The sequence below is a fragment of the Mustela putorius genome, unplaced genomic scaffold, assembly GCF_011764305.1.
Source record: "Mustela putorius furo isolate JIRA1106 unplaced genomic scaffold, ASM1176430v1.1 tig00000174_pilon_pilon_pilon, whole genome shotgun sequence".
Taxonomy (NCBI): Eukaryota; Metazoa; Chordata; class Mammalia; order Carnivora; family Mustelidae; genus Mustela; species Mustela putorius.
The window spans coordinates 12,410,771-12,429,471 of NW_025421304.1; the positions used below are offsets into that span (position 1 = coordinate 12,410,771).

The 18,701-nt window shown below is 48.6% G+C and overlaps 1 protein-coding gene across 8 annotated transcripts in view; it reads left to right on the forward strand.

Annotated features, from left to right (window-relative positions):
* The first annotated feature begins 3,823 nt into the window (after nt 1–3,823).
* NOD2 (nucleotide binding oligomerization domain containing 2) overlaps nt 3,824–18,701 on the forward strand; it is a 35,285-nt gene continuing 20,407 nt past the window's right edge. For 4 of the 8 annotated variants that reach the window (XR_006605573.1, XM_004744159.3, XM_045076048.1 and 1 more), the window contains exons 1-3: nt 3,824–3,911; nt 9,192–9,658; nt 16,554–16,659. Coding sequence is in view for 3 of the 8 variants with exons in the window: in XM_004744159.3 (XP_004744216.1) it covers nt 9,200–9,658; nt 16,554–16,659 (565 nt within the window). In the remaining 5 variants the exon portion in view is untranslated. Of the gene's footprint in view, nt 3,912–9,191; nt 9,659–16,553; nt 16,660–17,795; nt 17,885–18,701 lie in introns of those variants that run through there. The other 4 variants (XM_013052112.2, XM_004744161.3, XM_004744162.3 and 1 more) reach the window with 4 other exon arrangements.

Below are 18,701 nucleotides of genomic sequence, written 5' to 3' on the forward strand. Positions count from 1 at the left end.
GATCTCAGGGTCCTGAGATTGAGCCCCGGGTCGGGCTCTGTGCTTAGCTTGGAATCTGCTTGAAATTGTCTCTCTCCTTCTCCTCTGCCCCTCCCCTGTTCACACGTGCTCTTTCTCCAAATAAATTTAAAAAACAAAAAACAAAACCAAAACAAAAAACAAAACTTCTCAGAATTTCTGCTACCGTATGACCCAGCAATTCCACTTCTGGGTATTTAATCAAAGACAAAGCGCTAATTAAAAAAAAGACCTGCATCTTCATGTTCACTGCAGCATTATTTATAATAGGAAACAACCCAAGTGTCCGTGGATGGATGAATGGGTAAAAAAATATGTAGTACCAAGATATAATGCAATATTATTCAGCCACAATAAAGAATGAATTCTTGCTATCTGCAACAGCATGGGTCGACCTTTCACATACTACGTGGAATAGATCAGGCAAACACTTGGCAATGTCTTACATGTGGAAATGAGCAAGGAGACAAAAGCTCATAGATACAGAGAATGGATTGATGTGTGTGTGGGGGGGGTGAGATCAGTGAAGGGGGTCAAAAAGTTCAAACTTCCAGTTACAAAATAAAGAAATCATGAAGCTATAAAGTACAGTTAATACTAGATACACTGTATACTGTATCATTTATTGGGATGTTGTTAAGAGAGTAACTCATCACAAGAAACAATTCTTTGGCTATGTTCTATGACTAGACTTACTGGGGTGATCATTTCATAAAATATACAACACTGAATCATCATGTTGCATGCCTGAACCCAATATTATTATAAAAATTATTTTTCAGGAAAAAAAAAACCCTTCAAAGGGGCTTAATACTTTATTTATTTATTTATTTATTTATTTTTTAGTAATCTGTGCACTGAATGTGGGGCTCAAACTTGTGACCAGGAGATCAAGAGTCAGTGCTCCTCTGACTGAGCCAGGCAGGTGCCCCAGTACTGTGGGATTTTTAAATCTGGGGCCACAGACTGGGTGGCGGGGCTTGCTATGGGTTTTCTGAGACATAACAGGTCACGAAGATTCACACCTATATTTACTTCTAAGAGTTTTTTATTTTAGCTCTTACATTTAGGTCTTTGACCCACTTTGAATTCATTTTTGTGGATATGAGGTAGGGGACCAAATTCATTCTTGTGCATGTGCTTGTGGCAAATGATGCAATTTTCCCAGCACCATTGGATGAAAAGACTACTTTCCCTCCTTCTCTCGTCTTGGTGTTCCTTTTGAAAAGCAGCTAACTTTTTAAATTTAGCCATATACCACGGTGTCTTGCACAGCTAAAAAGCATACCTCTGTAGCGTCTTTTAAAAATAAATTTCTATTGAAATACAACAAGCGTAAAGGAAAATGCAAATATTGTAAACGTCTAGCTTGATCAGTTTTCACAAGGAATTCACACCCATGTAACCGCCACTCAGAAAAAAAAAAAAAAAAAAAAAAAAGAACATTACTGGCACCCCAGAAATCCCCTTTGTCCCCACTGCTGGTCACTACCTCCAACTTCTTCCCCTGTTATAACCTTCATCCTGGATCCCATGACCCTACCTTAGTTTTTCCCGCTTTTGAACTTTATATAAATGTTATCAGAGAGTATGATGCTTTTGCATCACCCAACGTGATGTTTATGACGCTGTGACTCTTGTGGGCTCCAGTTTCATCCACTTTCCTTGGTTATTAGTCTAGAGCATCCTTGTTGGGACATTCACTTAAATATTTATTGCATGCCTTGTTCTAGGCCTTGAGATAAGACAGGGACCAAGACAGAAAGGTTTCTGTTACAGACTAACAGCAAAGACAGTAAAACAGGAAATATACACAAGGTGTTGTATACAGAGAGGTGCGCTGGAGAAAAATACAAAATAAAGCAAGGAAAGGTATGCGGGGGGAGGGATTGCCGTTGTACTTAGAATGGTCAGGGAAGGCCTCCCTGAGAAAGTCACACTGAAAGAGATGATGGAGATGATGGAGGTCCCCCCTTCTCACTACTGCACTTGACTGGTCAAATAAAAAAAAATAAAAAAAAAGAGAGATGAAGGAGGGAGCCATGTAGATTTCTCGAGGAAAAACATCCCAGGCAGAAGGAATAGCAAAAGCAAAGCAAAGACCTGGCGGTGGCAGCAGGCCTGGCATGTTCTGGGAACAGCGAGGAGACCAGTGTGGCTGGAGCAGAATGAATGAGGAGGTGGTTCAGGGAGGGAACTGGGGGCAAACAGCAATTTCAAGGACCTCCACTGGCTTTTCCTCTGAGATGGGACTCATCGGAAGGGTTTCAGCAGAGGAGTGATATAATTTCATTCTCACACACACACACTCTCTCTGTCTTTTATTAGACCGACTCCCTGCGGCTGCTGTGTTGAAGACTGTAGCTGGAATCATGGACCATGGCTGGGAGCTCTTGCCATAACCCAGGGGAGAGACGACGGATATTTGAACCCAGGTGGTCGTGGTGGATACGGTTAAGAAGTGGCTGCATTCTGAGTCTGTTCTGAAGGTCAAGCTGAAAAATGTGTTCCCAGGTTGGCTATGGGACAGGAGAGAAGATGAATCAGTTCAGTGGCTCTGTCGGCGTTCTTCAGTAATTTCACAATTACAGATAAGAGAGTGGTCAACATCTTGTAGATAGATCTGTAGACCATCGGAATGATTTCCCTTGGGTAGAGGCAGTCCTTCTAACTCAGCAGCCACCTACTCCCCCCAGGCCACTGCACGCTGCCTGTGCAGGTTTATACCTAGAGGCAATGCGGGGTGGTGATCAGAGCCAGAACCTTGGTGCCGGATGCCTGGGAGCAAACCTTAGCTCTGCAGTCACCACCCATGGGTTAATTAACGTTTCTGTGCCTCAGTTTCTTCATCTATAAATTTTAAATAATGATAGCCAGTATCCCGTAGCTGAGATTGATTGGGTTAATATAGGTAAAGCCTGGCGCATAATAAGCATCATGTAAAAATGTCAGGTATTTTGGTTTACATGAGAAAATTTCCAAATATGAGTGTTTTAAAAGGAACGTTTTAATACCTTCAACAGAAAACCAGTGTCACTTGCTCGGAAGAACTGGAAACCATAAAATGAAATAAATGTAATTTAATGGAAACAAAACAGCACTGTTAAATTCTAGTTAGACATCCTAACAGAGTCAAGTGGACCGGGCAGTGGTAGACTGAGGCTCAAGCCCCATTAGTTCCAAACATGGAGGGCTTGCTCCAGCTGAAACACAAGGCTTGTAGAGCTTTAAATGCTCTCTCTACTCTCACCTGACATGTAAACCCATCCCACTTTTGAAAACACTGCTCTGGGACTTCTCAATATTTAAGGCTTTAGATGTCTATGGGCTTACAGATTGTCAAAGGGTGTGGCGGTTAACTCTGGTTCCCACAGCTTTCCTGGGTTTTCCTTCCACAGGATGTCTGGGGCGTGTTTCCGGAGCGGGTCTCTGGTTCCCTCTAATACAAAGGTGGCTCACTAAGTGGGACACAGTTGGCCCGGGGTCCCATTGACGAGCTGCCCAGGGCTGTTCGCCCTCCTGCCTAGTCTCGGGAAACCTCTGGGCAGCCCGGGGTTGGGCGCGGGGCTGGGCTCCCGGGCCGGGGGCTAAGCGGGGCTGTGGCCCACCCGGCAGGATGGGTGGGCCCATTGCGGGGCGGGGGTTGTGCGCGATGGGTGGGGTGGGTGGGTATAGCGCGGGGGAGGGGCGCCTGAACCCGGGGGATAGGGCGTGCGGGGCGGGGTTGTCGGGACCGGAGCGGTGTGGCCCGCCGGGCGGGGTGGGTGGGCAGAGCGCGGGGGCGGGGCGCCGGGACAGAAGGGGCGGGGCCTGAGAGGAGCCGGAGTGGAAGTCCGAGCCGTGAGGGTTGTGCCCAGACCGCAAGGCGGAATTGGGGCGCAGGTGATTGTGCGGTGAGTGCCCCTCTACCCTGCACGGGAGCGCAGGGAGCTTTTGAGCTGTCCCAGGCGTCGGGCTTGGGGGAGGGGATACCCTGGTTTTCCCTTTGGGAGTCCTGGGGTCTAAATGAAAGGTCGAAGGAAAAGGGGGAGTCTCAAGGTGGCGGAGCCCCCTGGCGGACAGCGGCTACAGAGGATGAGGAGGCTTGGGGGCGTGAGCAGGACTTCCGGGCCCCCTGAAACTTTGACGTCTGGAGAGAGGCTGTGTGCTGCGATCCTGACCGGTTTGGAGGGGGAGCCTGCAGAAGGAGAAGTCCCGAGGCACAGGGCTGGCCTGGGAATGATATTTCAGTTCTTAGAGGAAGCCTCCTCAACGCTCCGTTGAGACTCCTCTTTTTGGGCCGCAGTTTCCCCATCTCCATCATGCCTGTGGATGGGTGGGTACAGGTAGCACTGTCTGGGTGGTCTTTAACCCCGCCCACATGGCCTTGTAACTCTTAGGGGAGCCTCCTGCCTCCTTCCTTCCCTTGCCGGGTATGCAGACCTCTGGTTCCACAGGGGCCCACACCGGGGCCTGCCCAGCCTCCCATCCTCTGTGTCTTCTGCCCTGTCCTTTGGTCCGCAAGTCGGGGAGCAGCCATCTGGTCCTACTGTTTGCTTTCCAGGAAACTAAAAAGCCTCCCCAAATCTCCTCCCACAGCTGGATCCCTGGCTGTGTGTCTGCTCTTGGTTGTCTCCCTCTTTCTGACCCTGTAGGCTTCTCCTTCGTGTGGCCTTGGTCTCCGCACGGACTGTTCTTGTCTGCCATGTCACCTGTCCCCTTGGTGAAGATCAGAGTGACACTCCTGTTGCCTCTGCTCTCCTGTCCCCATCACTATGCCCTTAAGTTTGTTGGTTACTCAGATCCCCTTTGCCAGTTGGGGAGCTGAGGCTGGAGAGGACCCCTATTTAGCCCACCCACCTCCCACCTGGTGCAGGACCCCTCTGGCTGCATATGGTCAGTGATGATGACTTATGGGGGTGCCTGTTCATTGTCCTGCAGCTCTCCTTACACTGAACTAAAATCGATGGCTTGCAGATTTCCACCGCTCAGTACCACTTCTGTTTCCTGGAGCCATGCAGAGTCAATTCACTTTTTTACTCATTCATATGATCTTTATCGATACACTGGGTGAGACACTGGGCTGTAGCAATAAAAAACAAAAAAAGTCCGAATGAAACTCCCTGCCTTAATGGATTTCATATTCTAGAAAGGAGTAGGACAGCAATCAAATAAGTACATACATGATCTATCAGGCAGTGAGAGGTGCTGTGGAGAGAAACAAAGCAGACAACGGGGGTGAGGGCTGGGCTTGGGTATCGCAGGTTTATAAAGCATAGTGAGGGAGGGCCTCTCGGAGGTGGTGACAATGGAACAGAGCCTTGATGGAGGTGAAGGGTGAGCTATGTGAACATCTGAAGGGAAGGACAGAGCACCTGTGGAGAGAAGAGCACAGAGTCTGTGCAAAGGCCCTAAGGCAGAGGCATGCCCGGTGGGAGCAGGTCCAGCTTGTTCCAGGAACAAGGAGGAGGTCTGTGTGGCTGGAACAGGATGGGTGAGGAGCACGGGGTTGGGGGGGGGCTAGTAGGAGATGAATGCGGAGAGGTAAGGGGTCGGGAAGTGGGGGTCCATTGCCTGGGGCCTTGAAGGCCACTGTGAGGACTTGGGTTTTTACTCCGAGTGCAGTGAGAGCCACTGGAGGACTTTGAAGAGAGGAGTCACCTGCTCTGAGTCAGGGCAGGAGGTTGGGGGGGAGGGTAGTGACGTGACCGCCATTGCCATTCTGGGGAGAGACCCTGAGGGCTTGTACGCACAGCATAGAGGCCATGGGAAAATATCAGGTTTTCCGATTTGGGGTCAAGTTTGAAGGTAGGGTCAGGAGGATTTGGATGTGAGAGAAAGGTGGAGTCGGGGATGACTCGAAGGTTTTTGGCCCCAGAGTCTGGAAGCTTAGAGCTGCCATCTCCTGAAATGGGGGCTGTTTAGGGGGAGGAGCTGGAGTGCTGGTTTGTGCCTACTATGTCTGAGATGCCCGTTAGGGGTCCACGGGAAGGTGCCCAGGGGCAACTGGGAAAGTTTAGTAGGGGGGCTTGGAGCTGGAAATAAAATTTGAGGCTGGCATTTAGAGCCGTAAGAGCAGGTGAACTCACTTAGGGAGAGAGTGGTACAGAGGAGAGAGACCCGACCCAGGAGCTCTGGGGCTCGCAGCAGCCGGAGCCAGCCAAGGAGACAGACAGACGGAGCGGCCAGTGGGATGGGAGAAGTCAGCGATGGGGTGTCCCCTATGGCAGGGAAGAGCGTGCTGCAAGGGGAGAGAGCCGTTCTGATAGATGCCTTTGGCCTAGCCAGCTGGTCGAGGGCTGAGGACCCAGCTGAGACCAGGACAGTCTGGAGGGCCGTGCCTGGAGGGGACACGTAGGAAAGAACGGAGCACAGCAGTACAGATGACCGATGGGATTCCTGCTGTGAAGGGAGGTTGGTGAATTTGGAGTTGGAGCTGCCAGAGGAAGAGAAGGCTCTGGGTGTTGGTGGGAAATGGTCTGAACGGATGATATAGGGGCAAGAAACAGGACTTTAGGGACAATTTTTATGAAATAGGGGATGATTGGTCATCTGTTTTCTCTCATGCCCAATCGAAGCCAAAGCAGGAGAAACTTCAATTGGACATGATGGTGAACTTCCTGAGCTGGTTGTTTGAGGACCACAGCAAGGCCAGGTTCTCCCCCAGGGACGTTTACAGCAAGAAAGGACAATGCCTGCTCAGAGACAGGGTTTTGACCAAATGCATCCTTGGGGATTCTTTCTGCTTTGAGGTTTCTGGAAGGAGGCCAAGGAAGAGTGGGGACTTTCCAGTTGCTGGGGGGGGGGATGGGACAGGGCATCAGCCCTTAGAGCTCGGGCCTGCCGCTCTTTCCTGGTGTCTGCAGATACTTGATGTCACTGGTTGGATGTGTATGGCTCAAGCCTTTGTCAGTTGCTCCAGACTTGGGGTGTTTGGGAAGGACTCCTGCTTACTCCCAGGTTGTTCCCGGGGGGTGAGCAGAACTAGGGGGTGTGTCTCAGGTCCAGGGAGTGTCTCAGTGCAGGTCATGGTGGATGCACAAGACTTTATAGCAGAACTGATGAGAAGGACCTAGTTACTGCCCAGAAGCTTGGTCAACTCCGGCTTCTAGGCGGTCCTTCTGGGATTTCCCGGGGAAGTGGGGTCTGGGTGAATCCAGACCTGCCAGCCTTGTGCCACTCAGCCTTGGCCTTCCTGCTCAAGGCCATGCCTGCTCCACCATGCCTAATGACCTTTGCAGGGGGAGTGTGGTCTAGGTTCTCTGGATACAGAGGAGGGAGGAGCTGTCCATCCTCGGGCATCAGCTAGGTAAGAGGAGCAGGTGTTGTCCGGTCTCTTGTGAACTTTGCAACATCTTTAATTCCTGGCTGCACGCCTGCCCTCCAGGCATGGGTCAGAGGGAGAGTGCCCACTCCATGTCTGGGCTCTTCCCAGAGGGTGGTGGTTCTTTTCCCCAGGTCCTGGGCAGGAGTGGCAGTGGTGTTGGGGTTTCCACAGCCAAGAGTCATGTCAGAGCCAAGCCCAGGGGTCTTCCTACCTGTCCTGTTCTCCCCTCTCCCATCTCTCCATATCTACCCTCCTGACTTCTCTGCCTGGCTGTGGGCCCAGGGTGGAGGCCTGCCTGGCCAGAGAGAATGGCCCTATAGAAGCTTCTAGATGGGGAATGCCCTCCTGAGCTTCCAGACATGCAGGCAACTTTGCCTTGCCTTGTCTCCTTTCTGGCCAGTCCAAGGCTTCCAACCTGAGTGCTGGCAACAGTCTGAGTTGGAGATGTCTCCTTTCCCTTCCCTTGGCTGGCATAGGAGGGCAGGCACAGAATGTTCCAGGCCCTCCCCTTCCTGGGTAGATTTTGACTCATGAGCATTCCCACCATGCCTCCCCAAGGCTCTGCCCTGTGCCAAGCTTAGGGATGCCAGGATAAATAAGACCCAGGTTTCTACTTGGGCCAAGAAGGGGGAGAGACCCATAAACAGCAAATAGGAGAGAGACAAAAATCTCCAAGGGCCTTGGTGTCTCTCTCCTCCCTCGAGTAACTCAGAATGTCCCTGTTTTGGAAAAAGAAGGAGGTGTTCCTCTTCTGTTTCCCTTTTGCTTTCACTTTCTCTGGGCACTGCACCCGTCCATATCCCTGGTCCCTGTGACAGTCGCGGCATGGACCCACCTGAGAGACTTTCTCTGCTGCTTGGGGACCCTTCCGGGGCCTGGAGCTCGGAGAAATCAAAAACTTCCCCTCAAACTCCCAGAGCCCAGAGCCTGAAGGCTGAGCCCAGAGTAAGCCACAGGCAGAGACGACAGCATAAGTTGTGTGGTGGTGAGGGAGTGGGAGGGAATTGAGGGCCTGGGCCAGGGGATAGTTGGGAAGGAGGCGGTTTCAACTGGGGTCTGTGCTCCCCCGAGCTTTGAACTGACTTAGTGTGCACTCGGATTTTTGCTTCACCTGGAGAGATGAGATCTTTATAGCAATGTTCTGGTCTGCCCCCTGGGGTCTAGGTGGGTGACCCTAGCAAGCATGGGCTTAGGGGCCCTGTGAGGTATCCCAAATGTGGGGGAATTAAGGGCATGGATTCTGGAATCACACTGCTTGGGTTCAAACCCCAGCTCTACCTCATCTGCCTGGGAATCCTTGTAGAAGTCCCTTGGCCTGTCGGTGCCTCGGTTTCTTCATCTGTAAAATGGGTCGATTGCAGCACCTGCTTCAGAGTGGTTGGGCGGGTTGAATGAATTCACATGTGGGGGCGCTTAGACCAATTGGCATCCCTTTGCATGTGCTTAGTAAATATCAGCTGTTACTGGCGAGAGCACAGCCCTCAGCCTGAATCCAGCCAGTAGGGCAGAGCCTGCTCCTAGGGACCCGAAGAGAGTTAATTTCCAGATCCCTTGGGAATCCTTGCTCTGACTATCAGCTCAAGCCTTACCAAGCCTTCTTGAGCCAGGGATGAAGTGTAGATTTGGAAACTAGGAGCCTTGCTTCAAACTCTCTGTCGGACCCCGAGCCCATTTTTTGCCTTTTCTGGGCCTCATTCTGTACTTCTGCACAAGGGGAAGCTTGGAATCCTGGACTGGGTCATGTCCCAGCAGAGCCATGTCCTCCTCAGAGTTGGAGTGGGGCTGACTCATCACTCCCCACCCCTGCCCCCACTGCCCCCTGCCTGCCTTCAGAGGAGTCCTGCACTGACCTCACTCTCCTCCCCAGGTTATGAAATGTGTACCCAGGAGGCTTTCCAGGCTCAGAGGGGCCAGCTGGTGGGGCTGCTCGTCTCGGGGTCCTTGGAGGGCTTCGAGAGCATCCTGGACTGGCTGCTTTCCTGGGAAGTCCTCTCCTGGGAAGACTATGAGGGCCTCAGCCTCCTGGGCCAGCCACTCTCACACTTGGCCAGGCGCCTCCTGGACACTGTCTGGAACAAGGGCACTTGGGGCTGTGAACAGCTCATCGCAGCCATCCAGGAGGCCCAGACCGACTACCAGGCTCGGGAGCTGTCCAGCTGCTGGGACCCCCACTCGCCCCACCCAGCCCGGGACCTGCAGAGTCACCGGCCAGCCATCGTCAGGAGGCTCCACGGCCACGTGGAGGGCGTGCTGGATCTAGCCTGGGAGCACGGTTTCATCAGCCAGTACGAATGTGATGAAATCCGGTTGCCCATCTTCACATCCTCCCAGCGGGTAAGGCACTTGGGTCTTGGGTAATCAGAATTCACGGGAAAAGGGTGCTTAGTCACCAGGATGGATTTGTCTTGGGTGGGGGGGCTGGCCTTCCCCCCCAACAAGGTCACCAGGCAGGTAAAAGTTGTTTGGGGCCTGTTCTCTGTGTCTTTGGAGCTTCTCTGCGGAAACTCTCCCTCCTTAATCTTCCGTCTCTTCTCATCTGTGAAACTTCAGTAAGGTTCTCAGGAGAAGTCAGTGACTTGATTCGTGTAACCCTTTCGGCAGTGTCTAGTGCATAGGAGCCACTCGCGATCATTCCCACTGGCCGCCATTAGTTGTGTTACGATGATATTCTGTATGCTTTTTGATGGTCTTAAATTAACAGCTCAACATCAGAATTCATTAAGTTGTATTTGTATTTCATAATTAATTATTACATTATATTTAATAGATAATTTAACATTTAATTGCTACTTGATCATAATGAGCACACTGTGGACCAGTGCTCTTCACTTGTCTATGTTGGATTTCTGATACGCCCTTGCTTTTGGCTGATAGACATTCAGAGCTGGGGTACAACTCCCTCTGAAAACGCCATTCCATGAGACCGGAAAAGTGTCTTTAGGGTGGTTTTGAAACTCTTTATTCATTTTACCCTAAGGAGCGACCCTCAGAGCTCTTGAGATACAGATGGAACTGTCACTGACATCCCCTTTATGTACTGGAGAACTGATGCCCAGAACAGTGGTTTGATGGCACGGGAGTCTTGTGTTGGACTTGGTACCTTGACTCCCGTGTTCATTGTTAATGTATGCATTCATTTATTCAGCCAGAATCTATTTTTTTTTAAAAGATTATTTATTTATTTATTTGAGAGAGAGTGAGCACAAGTGGGGGGTGGTGGCACAGAAGCAGAGGGAGAAGCAGGCTCCCCAGCTGAGTAGGGAACCTGATGGGAGACTCGATCCCTGGACCCTGAGATCATGATCTGAGCCCAAGGTAGACGCTTAGCTGATGGACCCACCCAGGCACTCTGTTGGCCAGAATCTGTTTAGATGCTTAGTATGTGCCGGGCTCTTAAAAGCTTCTTGAAATAGACACTAAATAAATACTCGTTGATGGAACACCTCAGTTATTGAATGAATGAATGAATGAATGAATGAAAGAATTGGAATTAAATGGCAGTGTGAGGATGAACCGAACTGGGAAATTTTCTAGTTTTTATTTGTCAGTTAAAAAAATGTCTTTGGTGATTAGGTGAGTCTAGGTTGGGACCGATGGGATAAGCCAGCATGTCCTCAAGGCTGTTTGACAGCTGGCTCAAGGAGGCTGCATGTTTGCAGAGCGCACGTGCTATGGGCCCCTCTTGTTACTCATCAGTGCACGTGAAACATACAGTTCTACCCTGGGCCCCAGCTCAAGCCTGGCCCTGTGGGGATTCCAGAAAGCATGTTTGTCATTGCACCTGCCCTGGTGTCTTTTGTGATCCGTTGTGGAAAGTGAATCAGCCCCTTTCGGAAGTTCAAGGATTGTTTCTTGTCATCTTTGATCAAGTGTTCAACAGTGTGGTCTGGTGTGGATGCTCTGATGGGTTTAGAGAAGGTAGCCTTGAGCCTAGAGGGGGACAGCACATGCATCGAGGAGATACTCGGATTGACGAGAAAAGAAAATAGGGTAATCATGCACCAAAGAAGAAATCATAAGGGAAATCAGAAAATAATTTAGAACCAAACAGTAATGAGAATTTGATTTATAAAAATGTATGGGGTACAGCTAGAGTGGAACGTAGAGGGAAATTTATAACCTTAAATGCTAATGTTAGGAAAGAAGCAAGGCTGCATTTTAATGAGCTAAGACTCCATGTTAAGAAAGGGTTGGGTGGACAGCAAAAGCACCTGTCACTGGGACTGTGCAAAGCATGTGGCAGACAAGACCTCTGAGGGTTATAGGCATTTCCCAAGGGACTGGGTGGCCTGAAGGTTTAAGTTTCTGGAATGCCGATTCTCTCTAAGCTTTTTCTGAGCTCTCTGATTCTCCAACTTGATGGGTTGCCTTCTGCGGCTGAATATCTGATTCATTGTGGCTGGCATTTGTGGTATGTCCAACTGACATATCCCCCCAACCCAGGACTGCTTTGTTTATTCTTCTAAACTGAACTTGTAATTTTCTAGAAGGAGGCGGTTGTCATAGATTGCAGGTTGAGGACTGAGAAAATTCTTCAGTGGAAGAACTAGATGCAGTGTTGCCAGAACTAGATCTAAGTTGTAGAACCAGATCCCTAAAAGACCCAAATGCTACTGTTTGCTGAGTGAGTGCCTACCACGTGCCAGGCACGGTCCATAGCCCTTGAAGGTTGTGATCTCTATGCCACACTACAACCTTCTCAGTGTGTCGTGTTGGTTCTACTGTTTCCTAACAATAAAGGAACTGCCCAAACCACCCATCTGGGAAGTGGCTCAGCTAGAGTTCCAATCCAGGCCTGATTGTCCCCAGAGGAAATGCTCTTCTCTTTCTGACATGAAATGTGGGGTTTCGTGCGATGACCTTGCGCAGTTGGGTGTAAGAGTTGTTAGCAGACTTGAGGCTATCAAACCAGCAGTCCATCTGACTCATGCACCTGCGCAAGCTGCTAGGCCAGGGTCAGACTGAATAGCTTGACTCTTTTGTGATGTTAACTGCAACACCTTTAACTTGGGAAATGGACCCATCACCCACAAAAAGACATAGAATGTTACTAGTACTTTCCTCCACTGCTACCCGTAGCCTGACTTTCGTGTAAAATCATTTCTTTGCTTTTCTTCATAGTTTTGACACCTTATGTAATAATTCTCCAAACAATGTATTTTGTTTTGAAAAAGTTCTAGCAAGCACAAGCATAACAGTGTCAAGGAAAGAGGTGTCCTGCCTCTCCTACTTGGATGCAGGCTCCCAGGGGCAGGGAAACTGAACAGGGCCTCAGAGACTTGGTCTTGGCTTTACCGTTTGGATGCTTTCTAAGGGTTCCCACTGGGAAGTCAGTGGGCAAGGTAATTGAGTGAGTCCTGAGAGCTGGAGGGTCTGGTAGGGCAGTGATGAGTCAGAGGCCGGATGTTCAGGAATAGTCAGAGGAAGTGGGCTGCTCTGTATGTTCAGTTGTAAGCTTCTCCAAGGCTCTTCCAGCTCCCAGGAATAGGGCCAAGCCAGACACTTCTGAAGGCTGAAATGGGTGTCCTCAGTTGACGCAGGCCACAAGGGTTGAGAGAAAGAATGATATTAGCCTGTGGTGCAGACTAGCCAAATACAGATAAGGATTAGAGCCAGGTGTGCCTGGACATCTAGGAAATAATTCCTCTGAACATGTGTGACTCTTAAGTCATGTTGCTCCAATCTCCTTCTACTTATGGTTAGAGCCATTATCCTGAGATTTCCCTTCCTAATCCTCTTGTGTTGGTTTTCCTCTATCCTTAGTCTTCCTTTGTCTTGGTTTATTCTATTATGGGAGATGGTATCTTCCAGAATCTGTAAAATGAGTATCTGGGAATTCAAATTTTAAGCTTGCACATAGCTACAAGTTTCCTTGCATTTGATCAACATTTTGGTTGGGTATAAAATTCTGGGTTGGTCATTATTTTCCTTCAGAATTTTGAGACTATTACTCTCTTATCTGCTCTCTTTCAAAGAAGAATTGCTAGAATCCCAGAACTCATTTATAACAGAGTTATAACATTTATAACTCTTTCGGGAAGCATGTGACATTTTCTTTTGGCCCTTTGTCATTCTGAAATGTCACAGTGATGTGCCTTGGTGTTTTTCCATTGTACTGGGCACTCAAGGGAGCTTTGGACCTGAAAACTCAATATTCTTCTATGTTCTGGAAGATTTTCTTGATTACTGTGATTTCTTTCTCTTTTTTCTCTTCTCTCTTTATGGAACTACTACTTGAATTTTAGGACTCCTAGACTGATTTCCTAAGTTTCTTCTCTTTCTTGTCCATTTTGTATCTCTGTGTCCCTTTGCATTAGTTCTTCTATTGTATCTTCCACTTAATCTTTAAACTTTTACACCCTTGTGTTTTTCATTGTTGCTACCATGTTTAATTTGCAAGAGCTATTATAAAATATTTCTTATTATAGCATCATGTTCTTGTATTATGGATGCAGTTTCTTAGCTTACCCAAGGACCATAAAGATACAGTGGGTTTTTTGTTTGTTTGTTTTTGCTTTGTTTTGTTTTGTTTTATTTGGCGGGGGACAGATTCTTTCCCACCCCGCATAGTAACCTTTTTATCCTACAAGTTGCTTTCCTTTCCCCACTTATTTGGCCTTGATCTCCCACATGAGATGCTTTCTTTGGGCATATGACGCTCCTTAGTTGGCCGCTCATGACTGAAATAGACTCCCTAAAACTTACCGGAAACTCAGAGCCTATAGGTGAAACCTGTCTACCTTGCATTTCACTGTAGACGTTTAGGAAGTGATGGTATTTGTATCTTTAGACCATTCCTCCTAGGCTGGTCTGACTGCCAGAGTTGTGGGAGCCCAGTAAGTAAGAGGGCTGTCCAGTGATTGTGGTGGAGAGAGGTCTCTGTGTTCAGTACTCACTGTGCACATGGTCATTTAAACCTTCTTTTGAGGGCATTGCTGCCCACCTCCTTTATTGTGCTTGCTGCCTCCCAGTCTGGGGGCCCTGTTTTAGCCTTTCCAGATATAAATCTCCATATTCTGCCACAGCAGGGCAGGGACAGTTGCTGTTGGCTTGGAGTGGGTCAGGGGAACAAGAGATCTGTTTTTGTTTTTGTGTTTTTAAAAGATTTTATTTGTTTATTTGACAGAGAGAGATCACAAGTAGGCAGAGAGGTAGTCAGAGGGAGAGGGGGAAGCAGGGGATCCCTATTTGGGGCTCGATCCCAGGACCCTGAGATCATGACCCGAGCTGAAGGCAGAGGCTTAACCCAATGAGCCACACAGGCACCCAAGAGATCTGTTTTATAAACCATGTTGACTCAACCCTCCCTACTTGAATCATTTCCTTTGGTTCTGGAGGTACCCGATGCTCTTAATTCCAGAGATCTTTATAAAGTCTGAGATACATGTTGTGTGGTTTTCAACTTGCCCACTGGTGACTTAGGATCTGGCTTTCTGGGTTCTTCTAAGTCCATTACTAGTCATTCCTTTGGCAAGTCCTTGAATGCATTCTCTGTTCCAGGCACTCTTCTAGGTGTTGAGGAAACAGCAGTGAGCAAAACAGACAACAATCCTCGTCCTGGAGATGCTCATGTCCCAGTGCAGGGCGATGGACAATAAGCAAAAGGAAGCAAATGACAGGGTACATTGGAAAGTGATGGATGTGCTATAGAAAATAAGTAGAGTCGGTCTGGGGCTTGGAAGTTAGAGGGAGTGGAGATAGTGATGGCAATTTTAGATAGAGTGGTCGGGGAGTTCTAAAGAAGGTGATATTTGAGCAAAGGCTTGAAGGAAGTGAAGGAAGGGGTCATGTGGACAGCTAGAGAAAGGGCATTCCAGGCAGAGGGGACAGCCCCAGCAAAGGCCTGGATGTGGGAGCATGCTTGATGTTTCCAGAAACCCTGAGGCTAGTATTCTGAGTGGAATAAGCAGGGGAAGGTCAGAGAAGTTAAGCAGGATCCCGAGGGTCACAGACAGCACTTTAGTCTGTTTGGAGCCTTATAGGTTATTGTTGACCTTGGGCTTTTACTCTGAGAAAATGGGGGACATGCTGGGACATTTGTAATAGGAGAGGTATGACCAGACTTTTAAAGAATGACACTCAGCCTGTGGTGCTGAGAATAGATTCTGGGGACAGGGACAGAAGCAGGGACACCAGTTGGGCAGCATTTGCTGTTTTCTAGGTGGGAACTGATGGTGGCTTGGACAGTAGCATAGAGGAGGGGACAGGAAAGGGCTGGGCTCTCTAGCTGCGTGTCCACTGGGGTAGACACTGGCCACATGTGGCTATTGAGCACTTGAAATGTGGCCATGGGATTGGGAGTTGTGGTCCGTGTTGGGGATTCTGCTCTGAAGACCTAATATGAAAGAAAGAATGTAAAATATCTCAGTAATTTTTTTATATTGATTACATGTTGAAATGGTAATATTCTGGCCTTATTTGGCTAAATAAAATATATGATTGAAATGGATTACTTTGGTTTTTACTTTAAAATAATATGGATACTAGAAGATCCAACATTACAAATACATCTCACATTTGTGTATACCCTCTGGGCAGTGAGCGTTCTACTTGTTGTACTGTTCTGGATACGTGTTCGTGCTCAAGCCAACAGGATTTGTTGGGTGAATTGTAGGGGAGAGGCTTCCAGGGCGATTCTGGAAGTCTGGGGCAGAGTAGCTGGAAGGGTGGCATTGACTTTAGCTTGGGAAGGAGGAAGGCTGTAGGTTTGCAGGTGGGTGTAGACGAGGAGTGTAATTGCGGATATGTTAAGTCGGAGGTGTTTTGGGGACATCTAAGTGGAGATGGTGGGCAGGCAATTTCGGGTTGCGTGTCCAAGGTTCAGGGAGCAGGTGAGGTTGGAGATGGAAATATGGGTGTCGTGCTTAGGGATGGGATGCCAAGCCTCGTGTCTCCATGCAATCACCTGTCTTCCAGATGAGTTCTCGCTTCCAGAATTGTTTTTCCTAACCTTGCAGGTTTATAGATTTATGGCTTTTTTTTTCTTTAAGTTGTTCCTTTTTAGTGGGAGCCAGATCGGGTATATGTGTGCTCTAGTGTTCGCTTCATCACGCAGCATCTAGTGACTTCTTTAAACTTGTCTTGCTGATTGGGGGTTTTTCTGGCCTCTAACTGTGGTGGAAAGGAGACACCTATGAAACTCTACTGATCAGTAGAAACCTTCCCACACCATCTCCACCCGTCTTTCTAGAAAGATACTTTTTTTTATGTTATTTTGCTTTCCCCATAGGCAAGGAGGCTCCTCGATCTTGCCACAGTGAAGGCGAATGGGTTGGCTGCCTTCCTTCTACGTCATGTTCAGAAATTGCCAGTCTCGTTGGCCCTGCCTTTTGAAGGTATATACTTATATGTTCTTCTCCGTTCATCAGAGGGGGAAAAAAAAGGCTGTACAGAGTCCTGATTAAGAGCAGAGCTCTGGAGTGAGACGTGCCTTTAGAATTTCACTTCCTGGCCGTGTGGGCCTCCTTAGGACTCAGTTTCCTGATTTCAAGGGTAACACCCGCCACTAGGATTGAAAGGATTACCATGTGTAATATTAGCGTTAGACAGTGATAACTGAGCTTCACTAGCCAAACTCTTATGATCTGTGCTGCAAAGGGTACATTTTGAGATAGGGCTGTTATCTCTTGATTTCTGCAATTTAGCTACTCACTATCAGAAACTGCAGGACCCAGCCGATTTAGATAATGTGGTATCTCTCCTTGCACACAGCCACCAACCCAACCCAGGGACGGGAGGGCCTCGGATCCCACAGCTGGAACCTGGCAGACATCCTTGCAAGGTGCTTTATTTATGGTATCTGTCCTTGACGGCAACCTTGAGAAATCAGTGTCATTTTTTCCAATTTACGGATGTGAAAACTGGGGCAAGGGGGGGGGGTTGAGGTGGGAAGGATGGCTCTGTTTTTAAACCGTCTTCACCGCTGCTTCCCTTTTCCTTGGGAGAAGAGAGATCGTCCGTTGTAAAGAGCAGGCACGAGCCTTGTATGTCTTGTTCCCCTGTCACCATAGGGATTGGTCCTTGGCAGTGAGGGCCCCTGAGCTGTGGGTGGTGCTAGTAGAGAGATTTACTCCTCTGAGCTCTACCCTCTGGGTGGCAAGCATTGCCTGGAGGAAGGATGGCTAGAAGCCAGTGCTTGGCGCCTCGATGTGCACCGTTTCCCTGAGAATAGGGCACAGACGTCAGTTTCCAGCCAAGGCTGCATGGCACAGAGCACGGTTCCCCGGGTTGGGCCTTGGTTAATGTCCGCTGTTGATATCACACGTCGTAACTCTGTGACATGGTGTAAGATTCCCGAGGGTGACCAATCCGAGGTTGACAATTGACCCGTGTTTAAAATGAAAGATCCTTGTTTTTCTGGAGAATTTTATATTGGTGGTATCTGGAGAACCTGCGTTAGAGCTCAGGGTATTAGAAAAGAAGGTGTATATTTTATGTTATCTATGTTCTGTTCTCTTGGTATATCCAGAGGGCTTTAAGAGCAATGATGTTCATCAGCTCTGGGCACAGAAGATGAAACCGAAACAGGAGACAACTGCTTTGGAGGACCATGAATAGAGCGTCAGTATGCTAAGTGTGCTCTGGGAGAATTACTTGTTAGTTTTTTTTTTTTTTTAAAGATTTTATTTATTTATTTGACAGAGAGAAATCACAAGTAGATGGAGAGGCAGGCAGAGAGAGAGAGGGAAGCAGGCTCCCTGCTGAGCAGAGAGCCCGATGCGGGACTCGATCCCAGGACCTTGAGATCATGACCTGAGCCGAAGGCAGCGGCTTAACCCACTGAGCCACCCAGGCGCCCTACTTGTTAGTTTTTGAGTTGAGAACAAGGGCGCCAATCTTTGTTCGGGAGCAGTGAAGCCGTGATGCCCCAAGGTCCCCCCACCCTGGGGGCCCTGGCCTACCACTTCCCCATTCCCTGAAAGGGGAACCGACTCCTGATACAGAAAGTAGTTTGCTCACGTTGGTTATTAGGATGGTAAAGGAAAAGCAGCAGCCTTGTGGACACACCCCATGTGCAAGCAGGTTGCCGAGGGTTAAGCGAAGAGGATGGGGAAGTGAATCTTGATCAAGGACTCTTGTCCAAGTGCTTGACCCCGGCACCCCACTGACCCTGACACCAAACAGTGCTAGGTCCACCTGGATTGTCGAGGATAAAATCCTTGTCTCTTTAGTTTAATCACAAAGTCCCTCCTTTGTAAGTAAGGTAACATACTCACAGATCCCGAGGATTGGGACATGGTATTCCTGTTGTACCTACCAAACCCATCAGTATCATGATAACAAACACTACTTTCAAGAGTTTACCATATGTCAGACTTTGCTCAATTCTACTGTATCTTGTGTCCTCCTGTAACAATCCTTCAAGCTGTGGATTGTC